General features: G+C 37.0%; 1 protein-coding gene across 1 annotated transcript in view; it reads right to left on the bottom strand.

The window, feature by feature from the left end:
* Window positions 1-17312, bottom strand: part of LOC311207792 (dermatan-sulfate epimerase) — a gene marked incomplete at its 5' end in the record, with an annotated part of 196788 nt that overhangs the window by 97318 nt on the left and 82158 nt on the right. The window contains one exon of the mRNA XM_084284090.1: window positions 5-179. Coding sequence (XP_084140216.1) covers window positions 5-179 — 175 coding nt within the window. The remainder of the gene's footprint in view (window positions 1-4; window positions 180-17312) is intronic.

The raw sequence follows: 17312 nt of genomic DNA, 5'->3' as shown, positions 1-17312 counted from the left end.
TTACCCAAGAATATATTCACACAGGAGCCTGCAATAGTCACTGTGAGAACTGGTAATTAATAGCAGAATCTTCCCAGCACTCTTCAGTTGTTTTAGCCACTTTTTTACAGACTCGGGACATCTTTGTAAGTATTTGTCTGGATGATTTTTCACTTCTGGGAAATACATCCCACATTCTTCTAAAAAATAGAACAAAATTATGCATTAACCAATCCTGCTCATAAACCACTTAATCCACACAACAAATATCCTTTTATGTGCAAACAATAGGATTTAAAAAGGCAAAGCAAAGTTTAAAAATTTCCCTTGGTTGTAACTCAATATAAACAAAAAACAAAGAAACCAAAAGGATATGTTGTAGCAGAAATAAGTTGGTAATGGCTTTTCTATTATGGAATTTTCACAGTTATTTTATTTGATATTCTTTTACTTACAAGAGTAAATAATGCCTAAGTTACAGGTGATATCTTACACAACAAATAATGACTTTCTGTTGCCTTTGCTCAAATTTTGGATAGCAAGTTTGTGATTTTAAAATTAGTTTAATGTTTGTTCAGAAAATTGTAGGGATACAAAATCCCCAAGAACATCTGTTCAGTTTCTTATGCTTTATTTTAGCATTGTCTGATGAATAACATTCATGTTAATATTCTTGCAGTTTTCACAACTAGCATTTTTTCTGTGAAAGGCTGATAAAACAAGCTGGCAAAAGTCACAGGTATGTGGAATACTAGGAACAGATGCAAAGAAAAAAAAATGATACATTTTCCAACATCAGTAACGCTCTTTTTGCTAAACATAGCAGAAACAGAATTTTGCAAATACATTCATTAATATCATGTCAAATAAAGATGTACCAAGTTAGTTGTCAAATTAACATTAAAGTTACCTTTTTTTTTGCATCATTCCTACGACTTAAGACTACGTATTTCCTCTGTGCTCAAACTTTCTGTAACCAAAAATGTCAAGCTAGTTAAAGGTCTAAAAAGAAACATAGTAATTATATAGATAGAAATGATACCAAGTGTGTGGCTTTCAGTCTGCATGTGCTATAGTGTAATAAACATCACCAACACAAGATTATTTTTTTTTTCTAGCATTTGTTCTATATGCAACTGTCTGTGGTCAACTTTGCTGAATGATTTAATAAATCCCAGACATTACTTAGCCTTCTGGTATGTGAGTAATGCTATTCTCAAGTTTGAAAAAATAAGATTTAAACCACTTGAACTTAAACTATTTAATGAAAGAGAGAACACGTATGGTTGAAACAGTAGTATCAAAGAGAGACTGAAAGAAATATACCAAGTTTTAAATGTAATACTATTTCATGAGTTACACATTCAAACATCTAAAGATAGCAGGAAAAATGTCTCCCAGAAGAAGTTTTAAATTGGCTGTTATCCCTACAGCTAGACAGGAGGTAAAAATGTCTTATTCTGTACTGTGACTTGACAGATTCCCTTCCAAAAGTTGCCGAGTAGACTGCTAAATAAGAGGAAAATCCCTCAACCAAAATCTATCAACTTCTAACCAGGTCACTTTTTCAGTTTTTCATAGTATTTACGTCAGGACGTGTAACAGACTTTACTGGGGGATATAAGCATGCCTGCACCTAGCATTACGGGATGCCATGACATTTATCTTGACAGCTAGCCAAGAACAAATATTTTATTTTATTTTATTTTATTTTATTTTATTTTATTTTATTTTATTTTATTTTATTTTATTTTATTTTATTTTATTTTATTATTTCATTTCATTTCATTTCATTTCATTTCATTTCATTTCATTTCATTTTTTATTAAACAAAGCAGATTTACCAAGGAAAGTTTCCTGTGGTGTTTCTTGCCCCTCTTTCCTGGAATGTGAATACTGTTTGGGGTGAGCAATATAGTTTTTAGTAGCAGAAAATGCATTTTTTTTTTCCCCAGAATTATCATTAGCAATTGTATTTAATGTGCTATGTAATGACAATTTTTATTCTTTCTCTCTTTTTTTTTGTGTGGAATATGCACAAGAATGAATGGGGACACACACTAAGTAGGTTTGACTTTGGCTCTCACAGGCTCAAACATTTGAAGAAAGATGTTAACATTCATTTATATATGTAGTTATCCATCATTATTGTTCCCCTAATGTGAAAAAGATATGAACTTTACTGCTGGACACACTTTGTTGTTTTTTTCCTTATCAAACGCCTCCCACTCTGAGTGGACTCTTCTTTGATGTGTATCTAATTTACAGACTTTGAGTAAATTTAAAGAACACTATGTTCTTTCTCCATGCTCTGTGAAGTATCTGCTGCCTGATAAATCTGTGATTTTTTTTTTTTTTTGTTACATCTGAAGTGTAAAAGGTCAACAACTTTGGATTCAACAAATGAGGTGAAAGAGAGTCTTATTCTAGTTTTCTATCTAGATCCTTAAGCCCAATTGTTAATTGCAGGCAGACAATGAATCAGTTCTTGACATGGGCATTTGAAGTTTGCTTCTGGCTCTTTGCTGTATGAGACAGAGATACTTTGGAAGAACCCTCATTAAAGCACACTGTACTGTAATTAGGTCGACTTGGGTCAGGAAAATAGATTTAACTTAATTCCTTAAATACTATTGAGTCTGGTGAATACAGTTTGGTTGAGTATAGACTTACAATCTTGCACCAAAGCTTGCAAGATTTTACTGAAATCCAGATGGAATAAAAGCTGAAAATCTTGCTCATTATCTGACACCAAGAGCTGTCGTTGAGGAGGAGGACAACAGAGCCACAGGCACCTTGTTGCCAAAAATAATTGTGAACGTTTAAGCACGATAGAGAAAGAGCATCATGTTAAGCCCCCACAGTCAAATGGAATGATTTGACAGTGAGAAATGAAGCATTTTTTCCTAAGGAAATGCTACCACTATGCCATACGTTGTACTTTATTTTTTATAAGGCATAATCAAACCATAAAATTAATAAGAAAACTCTACTGAACAAAAAGTTAGTAAGCAATCAAAAAAGAAGTAATTTTACTGGAGCCAACACAGGAGAAGAGAAAGTAAGTTAGTGCTAATGAGTGTGGTTTTGTGCATACAAACATACAACTCTCATTCTGAAAAGCAGAAAAGTAATTCTTCAGACAAGCGCCATTCTTAAGAAATAAGTCATGTCTCTAGCCTGCAGTAATTCTTGTAGACCATCCAAGTTTCAAAATACTCTTTAAAAATGGAACTATGAGCACCTTTTAGAGAAGCTTTGGTGGCCCTCAAATTCACCGTATCAAAACAAGGGATTTACGGTGACCACCAGATCTACAATTGACCACTTGCTATCTGCAAAGTGTCTAAAACAAAATCTTTCTTTTTATCTATTTTATGAATACCACTTACTATGTAGTTATATGGATATTGACATGTATTAATACCTGCTCACAAATCAGTGAGAGCAAAACAACAATAACAAAACAAATGTCCCAGCTTTTACCTCAAGTGTTTCTATATAATTTTCAGATATGGTACATATACCAAAGTAATCTCTGGCTCTTTGGCTGTATAAACACTTTCTCCAACTGTAGAAAACAAAATAAAACAAAAAAAACCACCATAACAAAAATGGAATCAAGAAGACCGTTATAATCAACATCACAATCAATATATTCATCTGACTGGGCTTTTTAAATAAAACTTAATCTAATGATGTGGAGCAGGAAGAAAATGCCTATGCATTTTATGTACTACTTTGTAATTTATAGATGTCTGCTCTGTGTTGCCATGGAACAAATGCAGTTTTTCAATTTCCAATCTTGTTGTTAAACAACTTTAAGTCTATGTGAATTCTCTGAAATACAGCCTAGGATAACAAATTAGCAATTAACCTCTGCAGAGATTTATAATCATCTTCCAAATATGCTTTCAAAAATACTAATTGTCTTTGCAGTCCATTAAATATATTTTCAGAAAATATATTTCACTTTTAAGCAGGAGACAGAAATATAAACAATTAAAGTTGTCTAGAACTGCCACATGTTAAAACACTGCCAGAAATTGCTTCAGAGCCTCTTATCAGATCTACTTCATGTCATGTTTTCAAAGTAATATAACTTCCTCTATGTATAGTACCATAAGATCTTTTAGTGTCTAGTTTGAGGTTTGTTTTTCTTGTCTAATCTGACACTGTTGATTGATCAAGATGTTCTTTGCACCTTCTTGCCATATAGCTTAACTGTGTGTAATACAGCTGCGATAATAAGCGTGACAGGAATTGTATACAGCTGGAAATGCAACCCCCAGACCAAACTCAGAAAGAGCTTGTGCAGTTGTTGCAGGGACAAGCAGAAGTCCTCCAGCACAGCACAGACAATTAATGCACTCTTTAATTCAACTGCCTTTCTCTAATACAGTCATAAAATTACATTACTGAAGCCTACAGTTTGATGTTCCAATATAGTACATCTATTTGGGGAAACACAGTTTTTGATTTCACTTGTGCTCTTTATTACAGCACTTCTCTTTGGCAGGGTCAGTTTACACCCCACTGGCTCTTGACTCCTTTGGGCTCCATGTCTGGGACAATGCAGTTTTCATCTCTTAACTGTTATTTGGTTTATAAAAGAGACAAATGTTTAAGAAGTACATTTCTGGCAAAGTTTCATTCCAGAACTAAAACACAGAAGCACAGTGTGTTTTGGGCGATTGTCACTGCTTCTAAGGGGCAGCTATTTGATTGAATATAAAAGAATTCAACCACTATTTATATGATTTAGCTAAGCAGAGAGGTATGAGGCTGAAAAAATCCCTAGAATTCAGCCAAGAAAAATAAACTTTCAGCTGCCAATTTGTAGCTTGTATTTAGTGGCTTTTATAACTAACCTTCTCTTACAATGTAAGTAGTATTTGGGAATGTGACTTTTTTCTCTTTTAAATTCAAGGGCAATTTGATAGCTTAGCTATCAATATCCATAGTCAGATTCTCTGCAACTCTGACGTGAGTACCAACTTACACCTCTTTCCTAACTATAGTCTGAATGTAGCCTTGTACGTAACAGTTGTTTATTTGATAAACAGAGTGGAGTTGAAATAAAATCTTCAATAAATGATGATGCAGACAACTATATTTACTGTATACTGCTTTCCACTATGTTGTATATTGTTTTTCCAGTGTTTTTAGAGTGAGCAGAAATACACTTCTTTGACTATTGCTGTTGGCTTTTTTTCTTCTCTAAATAAACATTTCCAACAACTAACATGAGGTTCAGCAGATACACAAGAAAACAACCCTCATTACAGAAGAACCTGCAAGAGAATTTACATTTCAACTAATGTAAGCAGGTAGAGGAGAAAAGAGATGATGGTTAAAATAACATTAGACAAGTCCTCTTCTCTTCCTTTCACTTAAGATGAAGTAGGAGGAGCAGCAGAAATGAAAAGAGAGACAGAGGGAAGGAAATGTTAGCATAAACCAAGATAAGAAAGCAGAGAAAAGTGTAAAGTTGGGATAATGGGGTAAAATGCAGTTATATTCTGGAATCCTGGGCTCAGGCAGATTGCAAGAACAGGGAGCAACAGGAAGAGATCAATCATCCCTCTCTTTCCCCCAGAAGACAGGGATGTTTAAAAACAGAATAAAAGGATGTGAGTCCTGGAAGATAGGAGGGAAGTATCATAAGAGCAAAAAAGAAATGTGACAGATGTAAAATAATCTGTACTTTATTGTGCCGTACAATTGTCTCAATTCCTTACCTAAGACTGCAGTTCCTTAACAGGCCAAAGAGTTAAAGCAACCTGGTCCAGTTCAGATAGGAAAAATACTAGCTATTTACACCTCTTAGTTAACTAGGAGCAGAGGTGAAAAGAGGGTACTGAATTTGGAGTCAATGGAGATACTAGTATTATGATACTAAACTCAAGTGAGAAAAAGAGGAAAGTAGTGTTTCAATGAAGATAGAGAAGAAAAAAAGGAGTATGTCTGGGTTGGCCATCAGAGACCAGGAATTTGGAATCATATCGAGGTGGGTTGCTGCCCATCACAAGACTGAACTTGGAGTAGGATGAAGCCATGCTTGTCAAAGCTAAGAATTAACTTGTATGCCTGGATATATGAATGGCTGCTTACAGAAGAGAGTATCTTTCAAACCACTCTTGGATGTACAAGTGGTAAGGAAAGGGAAAGAGAAGGGAAAAAAATGACAGAAATCAGACAGAAGAGAGGAGCTAGGAAATGAAAAATAGACTAGTACTAAAAGGACAAATTGTAGCACATTAATAATGCTTTCCCAAAGAACATGCATCAGTATGCCATATCAAATTAAACAGAAAACTCTTCCTCTGATGTTCTCAGAAAAGTAAGGTTATTTATGATCACAAAATAAACTCTTTGCATCTAACACTTCAGTTTTGTAGAAATCACATATTACCAGAGGAAATAGTCTGATTATTGATTTTCTTTTACCTGTGTAGTTGCAAAAGCAAATGTTTACAGGTCATGTAATATCAACCTTCCAAATATTTTTAGCAACATCCAGCTTTGGTCAGACAGAAATAGAATTACTAAAATATTTTGTTTGCTAGAATAATAAACTATTTTCCAGTGGTGACAACTCCATATGTTCACCTTGATTAATTTCAAGGGGGTGACTATAAGGTAAGAATTCATGGTGGGCTAGGGAAAACATGACTACTTGGATTAATAGTGACTGCAGGGCTATATAAATATTTAATATAGTGAGCAAAACACTTCAGTAGAACTCACACAAAACACCATCTCTTCAAACATTTCATGGGCCACTTCCTCTTCTACTCATTTTCTACTCCTGTGGCCTATGAGAAACTTACTGCAAAAATTAAAATCCTTCGGGAGCTAAAGATAGGTTTCAAACTAAAAGGAGGCTGAATGACTAGAAATTCTCCTAAGGAAGCCAAGAGAAGCTGTTGTTACTCCTTGGCTGATATATTGGGGAAGGCACCACTATGTTCCTTCCCATTCTCATGTTTCTGAGGTGAGATTCCCATGTCAAAGGCTGCCAGAAACAGCACATGACCCTTAGCTATATTTAAATAGAAGACAGAGTTTCAAGATTAGATGTTGTTGCTTCTCTGTCATCTCTTAACTGAACAGCCTCCCTCCCCCCAGTCTACTATCCGTGGTTCACCACAGATCGAAGATCTACAACAGCCAGCACCAAACAGCAAAGCTGCAGCTTTCAGGGCTTGCTGTAGTCAAAGTCAGATTAAAGGTGAGACCGGATCTTTTCTTGAAAATATGCTATGTTTTTCCTGAAGCCTCTTAAGCATGCTTAAAAACTACCATTTCCTGGCTCAAAGAAGATAGCAACCCCACTCAATCTGCCTCTAATCTTCACCCTCTTGCTAGTCCTGCCTCCTCATCTCCCAAGTACATCCATCACCCAGCTAAGCTGCATGACTTGCTGGCAACGGGCCACATGAGAAGAAAGGGCTGTTGTGAGCTGATAGCAGTGGGCAGGCTCCATTGCCACTGTAGCTACCCCAGTTAGCAGGATTCAGTGACCTTGCTACAGAACGGCCAAGCCTCTTAGGAGTGCAATACCACAGTCAAATTCTTGTCTCTTGTTGAGGTCCATAGACACTGGGAGAGAAAGCCAGACTATTTTCCTATATTATCAATTCTTATTAGAGTTTTCAAATGGCTGAGATTCGCCCAGACCACTTTTACTTTGCTCGCCTATTGCCAGGCTTAGCCACAGCCTGCAGTCCTTGTCTTGCTTGCAGAGTAAATTTCCTGTCTCATCCCATAGTTGCAGATCCCTTCCTGTAGTAACACATAACAACACTTCACTTTTTTTTTTTTTTTTTTTTTTTTTTTGTACTAACAGTACAAATTAAAAAAGTCATCAGAATTACATGGTATGTGGCAATGTGGCAGAATTTGTAGCCTGACTTCATGAGGAACACTAATGCATGTTATTGTTTGACAGGTGACTATATATACAGTTTGAATGACCTTCCATGGTTTTGTATGCATTTCTTTGGTTGTTTTTTCTTTTCCTTCTGGTTATATGTTAATATTTACACCAACACATTAGTGTTTCCACAGTATAATACAAAGCAGGAAGGATCTACCTTGGAGACAGAACAGGATCCCTTGTAAAATTTGAGAGGAAATTATCTCTTTCTTAAAATAATTCACTTCCTTTACATTGCCATGCTAGTTTGCAATATAACAGATTAGATTTATCAAACAGTATGAGATAAATGCATTTGATAACAATTCTTGTTTAATAACACTCTTGCAGCCCACTGAGTAAGTACTAAATCCATGCAAAGGCAACTACCCTTTGTTGGAGAAGCATATTCGGTAAAATCTATCTGATTCTCCATGATACCATAATCCCTACAGCAATGTGTGAATGTCTACAAAAGTGAGTATTCTACAGGTAGAAAAATCTGATTTTGTTCCATGGTTCAGAATGCCTTCTTATTGGTTACCTATTCTTGAAAGTACAAGACAGGTCATACAGTTATTATGCAAAGCAACAAAATCCACCTTTTTCTCCTATTAAAGCTTTATATGGGTCATTTGCTATAGAAATATTGCCATAGTGTTAATATTTCTCGTGAGACAACCTACCAGTGGGAAATTATCTTAAATATTCCAGAAATCCCCATCTTAGCCTATGCTGCTTAGTCGAGATGATGAAGCTACTGATCCTTATGCATTCATTTGTTATATAAAATTGCTCTTTCCCATTGCAATATGATTAAGATTATTTTTGTAGATTTATACAAAATACACAGTAACTATTTACACCAAATACATTTTTTCCAACAAACTTTGCATACTTTATGTCTGTTAGACTATACCTAGGGTCAACTCGCACAACTTTAAAATACATTCCCTGGTAAACACATCATGAAAATACGCAAAACAATTTAGGACAGAAGGAGGAAATGGTTTTATTCAACCAAATAGTGGAAGATACAAGGTGGTAAGTGGGATCTGTATAGGATGTTGCTGTGGTCAAAAAGAAATGCTAGCACCTAATTTGATGAGAAGTCAAATATCAGAATATATTTTCATTTATACAGCTGATGGGGCTTACTTGAGTCCATTGGCTTGGCTGAAACATGCTGCTACAATTGATATTGAAATGAAGTGCATAATGAAGAAATAAAGTACAGACTATAGATATTTTATAATGAAAGTACAGGTCGCTGACAAACTTAAACAAACTAAAAGTCCTACTCAGCTGTCCAGCTCCACCAAGAAGATGTTACAGGTTATCGTATCACCTTTTCTGTAGATCTCAAACGAAAATAGCTCCAGAGAGAAACTCAAACACTTTTTGAAGCTTTGAATGCAACAGATACATCAGGCACTTATCATAGTAAGAATGGAGTTGAATTTCTCATAAATATTTTTATTGGAAGCAGCAGTACCACATAGCTCATATATGTATATCTACATACATACGCATACATACTGTATGCACACTGCACACACACACATACATATATGTCCACATGTTGAAAAAAAGTCATATTTTTCTGAAAACTGGAGATAATATTTTCTTGTCTCCCAGGAAACTTCACACTAACAATAAGAAATGGTACTACTTTCAATCTCAAAGTCTATAATTGCAAACTTTTCAAATGGGTCCAGACAGACCAAGAGCTATATGTAGACTCAAATTCTGCTGGTTACCTAACATTTCTGTATAGATGTCACATCTACACTTCAGCAACAACCAGATGGGCAACAGAAACCTGTAAGCAACAAGTACCAAAACAGTTGGGTTTGGGGAAGAAGTAAATCTAAAAGGAGGCATTTTTAACCATATGAGAAATTAAAAGGCAATATAGAAGAGTCTGACTATAAGGAAGACTGTAACAGGTCACTCACCTCTCATCTATAATATTAACCTATATACCAAAAAAAATTTGTTACTCATCTTCTGTGCTGTGATCTTATGATTTCTCTAACTTGCAAATTTCAATAACACCTTCTACTGTAGGTGATGTACAACCCTCTTCTGTTAAGGTTACCAAGACCTTTTGTTCCATATAATTAAACTCTTATTGCCTGTTTTTTTTTTTTTTCTTTCTTCTTTTTTTTTTTTTTTTCTCCACTATCTATACTATTAATACAGTTCTCCCCTCAAATCATGAATATACCAAGTATGGTTCATGCATTTGGCATGGTTCATGCATTTGGCCTACAGTGCTTCATAAAAACAGTCCTTAGGTGGGACTTCAAAACATTATTTCCAGTTCTCGCATAGTAAAGAAATATTAACAAGAAGCTGTACAAAGAAAGGCTACTAGGAGGAGACCTAGAGAGCTTAAATTGTTAATGTTATGTTATGTCATGTTATACATAGACACCGCAGTGAGAAGTGGTAAAAAGAGATTTATTTATCTCTAAGAAGCCTGCACAGCTTCTGAAATAAAACCTACCTACATGCATACATGTTTGTTATACAAATAGTTCATCCATATGTTTCTAGCAAAAGAGACCAACTTCCCCGAGTGGTAACTCGTCCTGTTGGTGTTATTTCTCCGGTCCAGCGTGCAGCTGGTGCCATCTAGTGACTGGGGCCCATGTCCACCAGCGAAGCCAGAGGACAACGAGCCGATGGCCCCCACCAGGCCCCGAGCCCTGCAGGGCCGAAGGGACAGCGGTGACGAAGGGCTACTGGTGGGGTTACTTTTGCTAGGCAGGGAGCAGTACCCTCACCGGGAGCCACTGCAGCCTCTCTGCTATCAAGAATGATCAAAACATGGATGTCGAGAGGAGAACATCGCCAAATGGCAATGATCTGCAAAGAGCAACCATCAGAGGTGTGGGTGTGGAGGCTCAATGGAAAAGACAGGATGATTTGACAGCTTAAAGATAAAGCTGAGTGAGAAATAATACCAGCCTTCAAGCATGTAAAAAGCTGCTTGGGGGAAGAAAAAGAAAAGAAAAGAAAAAAGAAAAGAAAAGAAAAGAAAAGAAAAGAAAAGAAAAGAAAAGAAAAGAAAAGAGAAGAGAAGAGAAGAGAAGAGAAGAGAAGAGAAGAGAAGAGAAGAGAAGAGAAGAGAAGAGAAGAGAAGAGAAGAGAAGAGAAGAGAAGAGAAGAGAAGAGAAGAGAAGAGAAGAGAAGAGAAGAGAAGAGAAGAGAAGAGAAGAGAAGAGAAGAGAAGAGAAGAGAAAAGAAAAGAAAAGAAAAGAAAAGAAAAGAAAAGAAAAGAAAAGAAAAGAAAAGAAAAGAAAAGAAAAGAAAAGAAAAGAAAAGAAAAGAAAGAAAAGAAAAGAAAAGAAAAAGGAAGGAAGGGAAGGGAAGGGAAGGGAAGGGAAGGGAAGGGAAGGGAAGGGAAGGGAAGGGAAGGAAGGGAAGGGAGGAAGGGAAGGGAAGGGAAGGGAAAGGGAAGGGAAGGGAAAGGGAAGGGAAGGGAAGGGAAGGGAAGGGAAGGGAAGGGAAGGGGAAGGGAAGGGAAGGGAAGGGAAGGAAAGGGAAGGGAAGGGAAGGGAAGGGAAGGGAAGGGAAGGGAAGGGAAGGGAAGGGAAGGGATAATCTGTCCCCTGAGACCAAAGTCAATGAGTCAGAAAGCTGTAAGCTTATGGCTATGTAAAAAAGATTAGATTAGAAATAAGAAAGTTTCTAATTTTAAGGGTATTGACGCACTAGGAAAGCTTCCTAGGAGGTTTATGATCTTCATTAAAGTGCAAGCCTTTACAAAGAGGCTGGACAATTTACCTGTTAGAAGGAGAGTTCTGAACCCATCCCATTGTTAGCGGTGAGGCAAGCATAAGCTATCCTCTGTAGTTTCTTCAATATTTCTTAAAATTTTTCTTACATATTACATATGAATCTGCACCCCCATTGCTTTAATGAATGGTGCTAGTGTTCATATTTATCCATCTCACCTACAGATAATGATGCCTATGATTATGTCAGAAACAAAATTTGTATTTATGCTGTAAGGAGAATGAACTTAACAAGGAGCAGCAATACAGCTTTTGACTTCTTGCACAGTTTTCACCAAACAAACAATATACAAGCTAGGGGTCCACACTGGTGAATTTATCAAACAAGAGAGAGAGACACAAACTGATGACTTCAGGTTACTTCCATTGCAGACCATCCCTCTCCCATTTGTGTCACCTATCCTGCCACAGGAGAGAAGAAAACTGAACTTCAAATGTCCTTCTTTTGAGCATAAATCCTGTTTATTCTTATAGTGTTATATGATTGAGAGAAGAGAGAGAACAAAAAAAAAAACAAACAAACAAATAACAACAACAACAAAAAAAAACAGACCTTGCTTTCTACAAATTCAACAAGAGGTAAGGTCTCGTAAAGTATGTTAAAAAATATTGCAAAACCAAATTGACTAACTGGGATGCAAAGTTCATCCCATAAATTTCTGTTGAGTCCATCCCTCTTGAGGAGGATGGAAAAGAAGAATTTTTTTTTAAATTATACCTAAAGCACTGTTGAAAAGGTCTTTGCTGGTCAGCCTGTCTACAAGCATTTTGGAGGTTAGAGCCCAGGGAAATCGGTATTTAAAATTATGAAGAAAAATCTTCCATGTGCTCTATTTATTCTCCTGCATTCTTTTCTCTCCTGGCTTGAATCTTCATCTGTATTAACATTATCCAAACAAAGGCAAACAGATGAAAAGTAAACTTGTAAATATCACTTAATGTAAAATAGATCCCAAGTGAACAGTGGCTAGCCCAAATTAATTCCAGGAGTGAGCATGAGGAAGAGAGGAGTTTCTGTAAACAGAATTGTTCAAGATACTTTTTTAACTCCTGAGTTTCTCTACCATTCCAGATTTTTCCCCATTCCACATCAGGATGATACAGAAGCCCTCAAAAAAAGAAAAAGAAGTAAGGGGGAAACACACGTGCACGCAGACTAGCAGTCGCTTAGTGCGCACAAGCGTGTTTTGCAAGCCAGGCAGAAGCACTGTCTCTGCCTTGCTGGAACACGGTTCCAGTCCACTGAATCCTGGTGCTGACGTGATTTTGTTTTTGTGCTTTAATCTCAGTTATCTGACCCTCTCCACTTCATATAGCAACAGGGACATGAACTTTACAATACGTCTCTGCTTATGGGTGTCCTAATCATCAAACCTGGAATTAGTGTCTGGCTCTGTATTTCAAGCTCACCCAACTCAGTCCAAAATTACAACCTAGATCTGGCAGAAAAAGTAATGACATGAACATGTCATTACTCTCATGTGCCACATCAATGTATGAATAAAGACACCTGCTATGTTTAACCTCTCCTTTTTTCTTATTCTGGTCAGAAATTAATTGTTAATGCAAAATTGTTCACTCTCACAGCCAGTTACATGGCCATTTTCTTGTAAGAAATACCTCAACTTTTATTCAAATTTTGTTTTTATGAAAGAGTTACAGGGATGCTAGCATGGGTAATTCATCTTGATAGCAATCCAACATGCAAGCATGAAGAAACTCGCACATTAATGCAGCTACATTTGTAATTAGGCAGTGAAATGCAAACTTATTGAAAGATACATTTGGATGACTGTCCAAGCGTGCTCTGGTTTTAAAAGCGATCTCTTGCACCAGTGGATGGTAATATATGCTGGTTAGATTGTACATATCTGGACAGACCTCTTTGCCATTTCAGGTCATTTGAGGTCTACAGGCTCTATCAAGTGAGAACTCTTGGATTTCCGAGGTCATTTTTGTATGGATGTTTTTAGCCAGTAGCAGGAAATTCTGGAAATTTAAGGCAATTTATAGTCTTGATAAAAATATTTAAGTTGCTACAGAATATCTCTTACAGTAGTGCTGAAATGCTGTCGATGTTTCTGTTAATGCAAACTTTCAGGTCAATCTTTCAGGTCTCTTGAAGTCATACATCTTTTTATGGAACATAATACGTGAAAAAACATGTCTTTACTCATTTCGGTAACTAATCTGCTTGTGGATCATCCACTATGACAGCATACAATACATCTATTTTATTGCTGGAAATTATTCTTTCTTGCAAGCCAACGATCCCAAACTGCTTACATTTGAAAACGCCAGTCACAAAAGATGAGGACTAATGTACATGTTTTGAAAATATGGGTATTAATATCAGAGCTATAGTAGTGCTGAGAAATGCATGGTGCCCCTGATCAACAAACAACAGCTGGCTGATCTCAGGATGGTCTTTGCACAGTGACGATACTTTATAGCTCAGGGCTCCTTTCTGCATTTCCTTGTGTTGATGAGAAGGAACCTTTTCCCTGCTCACATCCTCAGGCAGCAGCCAGGAATAACACTGATACCTCAGTGCTCCATGCAGCAGGGGTAACAGAAGAGGACAGAGGATGTGTCTTATACTCTGTCCCATCGTAGAGCAGGTGGCTAAAACCCCATACCAGTTGTTACAGCAGTGGCTCCTCCTGGGCAACCTCCTGCTGTGCTCCTGGGTAATGGGGTGCAGAGCAAGGGGGAGTGTTCAGTGGGCTTCCACCAACTGCCCTGCTCCACTTTGCTTCCCCTCCTGCTACACACTCAGCAAAACACTTCCTTGATGACAAAACAAACAAACAAACAAACAAACAAAAACAAACAAACAAACAGAAGGCAAAAGTCTGGTTATCAAACCAATCCTCACTAGGCTGCAAGGAAGACAGTTCTGCTTCTCACATCTCATGTACGTGGGGCTTAGCCAACATGACCAAGGATTTATGGAAGGGAAAGACTGTAGGAACAATTTGTATTTATACACACAGTATGTCCGATGTGTTTGTAGATGCAGCTTCCATACAATAATAAAACTCTCTCCTGAATATTTGTGAAAGAAACCAGATCCCACAAAAGCAGCTCTATTATTTTCCAAAGGGCAGGACTGATTATTAAGTCCCAAGAAAACAGACATGTAAAGAGTACTGTTTCAGCTTCTGGCTTTAAATTACCATTCACGCTGAAGGCAAAGACACACGGATAGCACAATTTGCAAACAGCTCTCCAAAAATACATTCTGCAATAATTAGACTTAACATTTTAATCCTTGTTCCCTTATTTTTTAGACTGACATCTGAACATTACTGTCACATTCCTGTGTTAATATCATGTGGTATATGGTCTTTCTTTATAACCCACTTTCTATCAGAAGATATGAACTAAGCATGGAAAAAAAACAGTTTATAGTGACACAGGACACTGAGCCCTCTATTTTTATCATTATAAAGCTCCTGTCAGGACAAAAATTGTATCAGCAATAGTGGCTATGTTGCAAATGCTTTTTAAAAGGATTTTTCCTGCTGCAAAAAGACTCAGGATAAGCAAAAAGAAATAGAAGTAGAAATAAGATCTTTCTTTTGCCTTCATGAATGTGGAAATTGTCAGACATCAGAAACCCTTAGAGCATCAAAGACATAACTCCGTCTAATAATACTACACCAGCTATCCTTACATTAAGATCTTTCAGGAAATTGCCCCTATGTGCATTCACTGGTAAAGGCTGCTATATAACAAAATCCATATGTGCACATATTACATATGTGAGTATAAGATGTACTTGCACATTTTCTATTGAAAATGTCATTATACCATTATAACTACAAGTTTATGGGCTAGTGGATAGAATGAATCAGTAACTTAATGAAATTGGAAAATGTCAGGTTTGTGTATACATAACATCTTTAAGAATCTTCAGAGAAATGACTATCATATCTTATGTGCTCATATAATTTCTATACATTGGTATCAAATTATGGCCTTTCCATATGTAAAGAATATTTAAAAAGTATTGTTGCCAGTAACAGAAAAAGGAATACAGAAAAAAAAAAAAGACAAAAATACGTTTAGTTGTAAATAGAGGTAATTTTCATACATGAGTCTTGCTGCACGGAATTCCAAGTCCCTATAGGCAGCAAAGAGTTACTGTAATAGAAAGCATTTAAGTATACCTGCATAAGAACATATGAAAGTCATTCAAGAACACCCTGCCATGAGAAGGACAGCTCAGCAGAGACAGACTAGTAGATAGAATAAGCATTTTGGAAAGCCACAAATATAAGTTAGAGATCTTCCTTATTAGAGATCTTCCTCATTAGAGATCTTCCAAAGCTACCTGGCATGGTCCTGGGCAAACAGCTGTAGGTGTCCCTGCTTGAGCAGGGGAGTAAGCTTCGATGAGCCCCAGAGCTCCCTTCCAACCTCAACCATTCTGTGATTCTGTGGTTCTGTAAAAATCATAGAGTAAGTTCTGTGGTTCTTCAGTTGCATGAAGTACTCAATTGCCAAAGCTAGGTGTGTAAATTGTGATTGTACAGTTTGCTTGTTAGCCTGTAATCTGTGATATTACCCCTATTTTTTATTTTTATTTTTTTGCAAAATATGGGCATACACCTAACATACCAACAAAGATCTTAAACAGCATTGGTCCCAGTACTGACTCCCAAGGAACACCATTCATTTTTGATCTCTACTTGGACACTGAGCCGTTGACTGCAACCATCCAGCCAATTCCTTGCCCACCAAGTGGTCCATCTGTCAAATCCATGTCTCTCCAATTTATAGACAAGGATTGACTAAGCAGACAATAAAAACTGTGCTAGGAAGTAAAACAGAGCAACATGTAAGACTGGTAGCAACTACAGGATAATCAAGTAGAAAAATACATGTACATAATAGTCTAGAGGAAAAAAAAATATCCTATAAATGAGAACAAATGAAATCGATTCAAGAACAGACTGCTTTGGACAGATTTGGTACAGGCAGGACTGGCACAACAGTCAATATTTAGGTTAATTGCAATATGACTGGAAAAATTAGTCACCTTTGAGTTGCCTTGATATCAGTAGTTATTTGGATGCCAAAGTTGTGTTCTCAGTGATTATAGTGCTGTTCATTAAATCGGTAATGTGACTGCATTTATAGAATATGATCATTTATTTACAGAAATGCATTGTTAGAAAATATGAGTAGAGCATCAGACACTGTTATGAATGGAAACATACAGAAAGGATATAATAAAAAATTCCTTGGAATTTTTACTCATTGAGAGCAGCTCTGCAGGGAATGACTCATGAGTTCTAGTGGACAAAAAGCTTGACATGAGCCAGCAGTGCATGCTTGCAGCCCAGAAGGTCAACTGCATCTTGGGTTGCATCAACAGAGGGGTGGCCAGCAGGTTGAGGGAGGGGATTATGCCCCTTTGCTCTGCCCTTGTGAGGCCCCTCTTGGAGTACTGAATCCAGCTCTGGGGCCCCCAGCACAAGACAGATGTGGAAATGTTAGAGCAGGTCTGGAGGAGGGCCACAAAGTTGATCAGCCTGGAGAAGGCTCCAAGGAGACCTCACTGTGGCCTTTCAGTACTTAAAGGGGGCTTATAAAAA

Source organism: Netta rufina (assembly GCF_964035555.1).
Source record: "Netta rufina genome assembly, chromosome: 3".
Classification (NCBI taxonomy): domain Eukaryota; kingdom Metazoa; phylum Chordata; class Aves; order Anseriformes; family Anatidae; genus Netta; species Netta rufina.
Note: the sequence above shows the minus strand (reverse complement) of the source record. Positions and strands in the feature narration are given on the sequence as shown.